General features: G+C 29.2%; 1 protein-coding gene across 1 annotated transcript in view; it reads left to right on the top strand.

Annotated features, from left to right (window-relative positions):
- LOC111676672 (peptide transporter family 1) overlaps window positions 1-6,500 on the top strand; it is a 31,609-nt gene continuing 25,109 nt past the window's right edge. Inside the window, exons 1-2 of the mRNA XM_046946424.1 lie at window positions 1-113; window positions 176-354. Of these exons, the coding sequence (XP_046802380.1) occupies window positions 50-113; window positions 176-354 (243 nt within the window). The 5' untranslated portion in view covers window positions 1-49. The remainder of the gene's footprint in view (window positions 114-175; window positions 355-6,500) is intronic.

Raw genomic sequence — 6,500 nt, 5'->3', positions numbered from 1 at the left:
CCTGACTTTTGACTTTGTTTTTCATTTATTGAAAAAAAATCTAAAAAAAATGTTCAAACGTTTCAAAAAAACTCAAAAAGATAAAAACCTATTAATACAACATGAAAATGAAAGTAAATAAAAAATAATTCTGCAAATTTTTCAAAAATTTAACAAAAATTTTCATTATTTCCAGGCACTCCATTAAAAATTACAACAAAACCAACTCAAAGAAAAAACAGACGAAGAAAGTCCTTTCAAAAATTAAATCTAGAAGATGAAACTGAAATACAACAAGCGCCAGAACTGGTAGTGAAACTACCAAAAGAACCATCCATTCCATCAATACATAACATAGATATTGAATCGCCACAAGTAAGTGAATTAGAAATTTTTTATTAATTTGCAAAATTCCCAAGAATTTCGGAAGCAAAACTATTAAAAAATACAAACGCAATCAATTTGTCATGTTTTATGGCAGTAAAAGTCCAAATAGAATACAAGTTCAGTGCCAAAGAAATTGAATGCTTGTTCATTCCAGAACTAAAATAAAATAGAAATCATTTCACTGATAAAAATGCATTTCATTTAAAGCGGAAATATTTATTATAAGAAAATATTTAAATGTATATATTTTTCTATTATTTTTCTTCATAAAGATTGCATGTGTAGTTTTTTTTATCAGTTGATTGAAACAATTCAATTGATGTCTTGTGCACACTAACAATTAATATGTTTGCAAACAAAAAAACTGCATCATTTTGCATGACATATTTCAAGTTTTAATTTAAAATAATAAGTAAAAGCTGCAATCATCCTTTGTGGGTGATTAATCATCATGTATAATTGTTTGAAAGCTTTTTGGCGCCTATTGTTTGAGTGAGTTGATTAGTAATTGATCTTAGTTATTATATTCTATTCACTCAGGAAATCATTCTTAAATTATAGTTTTTAAGAAAATCGGACTTTTGTATTTTCACTCAAAATATCGTTTTTTAGTAAGAAATAAAATTGATCACAGATTTTCAATAATTTACTCAAAAAACACGTTTTTAGGTGAAATAATGGTAATCACAGATTTCACTCATTTTTGCTCTCTCATAATTTTCAAGGCGGACTTTTATATTTTCACACCAAAAATAGGTTTTTGGTAACAAATAAAAGTGATCACAATGTTTACTTGTTTTTGCTGTATCTCTTGGAGTTTCGGTTTATGGTAGAAAAAAAGCGATCTCAGATTTCTCTTGTTTTTGCAGTATTCCCTATACTTTTCGAGAAAACGGACTTATACATTTCAGTCAAAAAAAAAAAAAATAAATAAAAATAAAATAAAATAAAATAAAATAAAAGTGATCACACACAGTGATCTCTCATAGATATGTATAGAAAAAACGGACTTTTATATTTTTCACTCATAATATCGGTTTTGGGAGGAAATAAAAGTGATCACAAACTACGCTTGTTTTGCCTGAACGGACTTTTACATTTTTACCCAAAATATCGGTTTTTGGTAGGAAATAAAAGGGATCTTAAATTTCACCTGTTTTTTCTGTATCTCTCATAGTTTTATATTTACACTCAAAATATCGGTTTTTGGGAGGAAGTAAAAGTAATCACAAATTTCACTTGTTTTTGCTGTAACGGACTTTATCATTTCAACTCAAAATATCGGTTTTTGGTAAGAAATAAAAGTGATAGACTAAACTATAGACTAGACTATAGACTAGTGTATAGACTAGACTATAGACTTGACCATAGACTAGACTATAGACTAGACTATAGACAAGACTATAGACTAGTGTATAGACTAGACTATAGACTAGACTATAGGCTAGACTAGACTTTAGACTAAACTATAGACTAGACTATAGACTAGACTATAGACCAGACTATAGATTAGACTATAGACTAGACTATAGACTAGACTATAGACAAGACTATAGACTAGACTATAGACAAGACTATAGACAAAACTATAGACTAGACTATAGACTAGTGTATAGACTAGACTATAGACTAGACTATAGACTAGACTATAGACTTGACTATAGACTAGACTATAGACTAAACTATAGACTAGACTATAGACTAGACTATAGACTAGACTATAGACTAGACTATAGACTAGACTATAGACTAGACTATAGACTAGACTATAGACTAGACTATCGACTAGACTATAGACTATACTATAGACTAGACTATAGACTAGAGTATAAACTAGACTATAGAGTAGATTATAGAGTAGATTATAGACTAGAGTATAAACTAGACTATAGACTAGATTATAGACTAAACTATAGACTAGATTATAGACTAGACTATAGACATTAGTGTATAACATTGTTGTCCAAAGGTAAACTCTTAAATTGTTTGTACTCTGTTCCTTTTTTTAGTTTAGTTTAAATAGACAAGTTTCCCCAATTCATATATTTGTTTTCTTATATTTTCATTTCCTACTCGATTGCCCTCTATTTTTCAAGAGTTAACGCAGAGTTCAAGATCATGTTTGTTTACATTAAATTTTTGATTTGATTTTTTTCTCTACAATAACAATAAGTACTATTATCGACGACATGACCAACATCAATAAAATTATTGTTGAATTCAATGTTTGTCTTGCGCTCACAATCTGTTTGTTATATATGGAAGTAGAAGAGCTTTAAATTAAGCTGTGTTTATACGCGAATTTTTTAAAGCTTTTCTTATACAATTAATAATACTATAGCAGGGATGGAAAAACAAGCAGTATTTAAAAAGTTATTCGGTACTTTTTTCTTTTTTTTTAAATTGTGTAGTTTCTTAAAAATTAACTTCTTATTGAAAATAAATTTACCACACTTTACGAGAGATCACAGTTCTATCGATAATCTGCGATCACTCGATATTATTAATAGTCTTAAATTATAGCTTTTCCATGCCTGTCTTTGAAATTATAAGAGATTAAGATAGATTAAACTTGAGGGTGCAATAAATCACCATGAACTCAACTTTGAAATGGGGTTGAAAAAACTATTGATGGGCATGTTTATCTGTTGACTATTTTTATTTGAGTTTTCTCACGTGTTATAAGAAACATAAAATCATGTTAATACATAAACGTTGATAATACATATTGTGGTTTTTATTGAAAGCTAGGTTTTTCACATAGAGAAAAGTTTCAACATAAGTGCCCTAAACAGTTTTCATTAATTTAAGTTAATATGTTAAAAAAACAATTTCGTAAATAGTATGATTTTTAAAAAAATACTAAAGAAAATATGTGGACAAATTATAAAATACCATTATTCTGAATGAAAATGCCTTAGGGAAATTGTTTTTCAATTCATATTATTTATTACAAAATTCATTACAGTTATGAAATATTTTTTTCTGTGTATATAAAATCATACAAACATTTGCATTTAAAATTCTATTTAAAAAATTGTTAATGATCGTTAAGTGAGTTCCACAAATAACTAGTTTATACTTTAATGGCATTTCTATTTTTCTCACCTTTATTTAAAATTCATGCAATATACATATGTACCTAGGAACAAACCTCAACGGCATTCCATTAAAATATAATATATAATATCAACAAATAAATTAAATTTAGATCATTTATCGCTATTGCAAATTAATTTTAAACTCTTTTTAAAATAACCATTAATATGTAAACAAAAACAGAAAAACGTTTAATAGATTATTCTCAAGTCACGCTCTCTTAAATTTTATTCAACAAATCAATTAAAATAGACAAGTGCTCTTACTCGTTTATAAAAAATATATCAAAATTACATATAAATGGATAAAATTATAAAAGCCTATTTTTATTTAAAATTATAAAACTATATAAAAACTGTCAATTTAAGATTAAAGGTTAAACATTGAGATAATAGGAATACAAATATCAAATCTTCTGAAACCGATTTGACCGATTTTGAAAACAGCTCTTTCATTTAAGAATTTTATACCGATCTCAGATTTCAACACACATACATACAGATAGACGGATCGCTAATTCGACTCTCTTATCGATAAAGATTTAGATTCTGGTACCACAAATAAATTGGCCCAGTGCTACCTGTCTTTTGTTATACTATCGTTCATAATATATATTCAATTTAAGATTTTGATCTCGAAGAGAGAATATATGGACCGACGGTTTACTAAAAGGACTCAATATATATAAGGTTTCGACTCGCGGTCTGACAATAGAACCTAAAATATCTGATACCAAGGAAATTGGTTGGTCAGCCAGACAGTGTTTCGAAGTTTGTAATGTGCGAGTGTCTTTAGGATGCACGTGTTGATTGTCGTTGAAACCTTAAAAGCGGAATAACTAAAGGGCTAAATATTGAACAAGAATAGAAGGCTATACAATTAGATATCAGAAAATTTTTGTATGAATGAGAGGTATGAGGGGCTTTCACCATACGCATATCCGAATAAATCGACCATATGATACCCTACACCATTAATTAATAGTGATTTTTTAATAATAAAGTATTTATTTAATATAACTTCGTTTCCGATACATTTAAGTAATTTATGGATGAAAAACTTATTTCCTGAAAGAATGTTTATAGGGGGCTTTGGGGTAAATATAGACCGATCCCGATAAAATTTTGTGAATAAATTAAATTTTATGTTTATATGTGATATTAGTGTTGTGAACTTTGGACATTCGAGTAATTTTCTGAGGGAGACTTTGTATTGGAGCTAGGGTCAAATGAGGCCCGATCTGTACGAAATATGCTATAGTCATCATGATTTGTATAAAATTTATTTGTGCCACTTTTTATCAAGGTATATTTAACATAATTATGATCTCAAAGGCCCTTTTCGTTGTTTGGAGGCTAGGTGAAATAATGGGCCGAAAATTGCGACCCGTACCTTGAGCACAAGGTTTACATGAAAAGCCAGGCAGAAGGACGGACAGACATAGCTTTATCGACTCAGAAAATGAATCTAAGCTGATTGATAAACATCAGCACAAACCCAATATACCCTCCCCACTAAGGTCGTGGGGGAGGGAATATTACCAGACTAACCACAGTGTGCCCCTTGTGAGAAAGAACATTGTCTTTGGCGTATTTAATGTATTAGTACTTGGGTTTGTTGGTATTGTAATATAATTTAAAATTATTTCCTACTGTTATTCTTCTTATCATAGTCAGAGCTATTTATGTCACTGAACAGTGGGTCTGTGTACCCCGCAGGGCAGAGATCCTAAATGGTGTCGTTTATTCTCCACCAGTAAGAGTTTAAACAGTTACACCATCATCGTTCCTCGTTTTCAAGGGGTGGAGGATAATCTCCAAGTACCACCACGATCAGTACCACTCTAGTGCAACGTGTAGTATAATACTATTGCGGGTAGAATTGATGGAGTCTTCCATCGCTTTTCGGTGGATGATGTCTGGAGATTCTGTCGCCTCTGAACCTCAGATTGATATTTCTGAATCTTCTGTTATGCAACGAAGCATCAATGTTCAGTTAGCTAAGTACTCGAGCAAAGTACGTGTGCAGATCCGATTGATCTAAAAACAATTGTAAATCGTCTCTGTACTTATTATACAAAGTCATGTATTCGCGTAAGTCAATCCGGATTCATTCCCCTTTCACGAAAGAGCAATTATCTTCTATGGAAGTTTTAGCCTGACTTTTTCAATGATAACAATAAAGTTCATAACAAGAATTTTCTTAATGGATACCTACAGGTCTAGTTTTCTTTGAAATTAGAATAGATAAGGCAATTAAAAGCAAAATCTATAATCACCAACACTATAAAAAGAAACGTTAAAACAAATAATATAATTCCCACAATCGATCTCTACACGATCTTTACAAACATACAAGTTTATGAGAACTTAAAGAGATGAGCAAATTTAAGCTAACAATGTGATCAATCATACAGCCCATAATGGGTTAATAACACTTGCTAACCATGTAATTGAGACAAAATGTAAATAAATACAAGTGAGATCTCGTAACTCTATTTTAAACATTGTAATTGAGTGTCTTTTTTTATATATATGACAAAGAGGAATTAAGAAAACAGCAAAAAAAAAATTAAAAACAATATTATGACAATAACAACAACAACTCGTACTCATAATAAACAGTTGTAATAAACCAAAGATGCATTATTTGTGCAACAACTGTTGCTCAGAATAGACGTCTTGTCTTCTAAGCTGATCTTGTCTCTTTGGGTGACAAAACAGTTAACAAAACGAAACAAAGTTTTCTTTTCTGTTTGTATTTTATTTAATTTAACAAGTGTTTATTGTTTAAATATAATCTGAAAAATTTTAAATTCCGGTAAAAATTAATTTAAAATTAAAGCACGCTTTGAAATTTTATTTAAGTGAAAAAATCGAGACCTTCAGTTTAAAATTTAAAATAAAAAAAAAATTAAAAAAAAACAGAAGAGAACAAAAAATGCATTACAATTGTTGTTTTTTTATTTAAATTTTTTTTTAAACACACATATTTGTTAATTTTTTGAGTCATTTAAGTTAAAATTCTATTAACTG

This window comes from Lucilia cuprina, chromosome 3 (assembly GCF_022045245.1).
Source record: "Lucilia cuprina isolate Lc7/37 chromosome 3, ASM2204524v1, whole genome shotgun sequence".
Taxonomy (NCBI): domain Eukaryota; kingdom Metazoa; phylum Arthropoda; class Insecta; order Diptera; family Calliphoridae; genus Lucilia; species Lucilia cuprina.
This window is presented reverse-complemented; position numbering and strand designations above follow the sequence as displayed.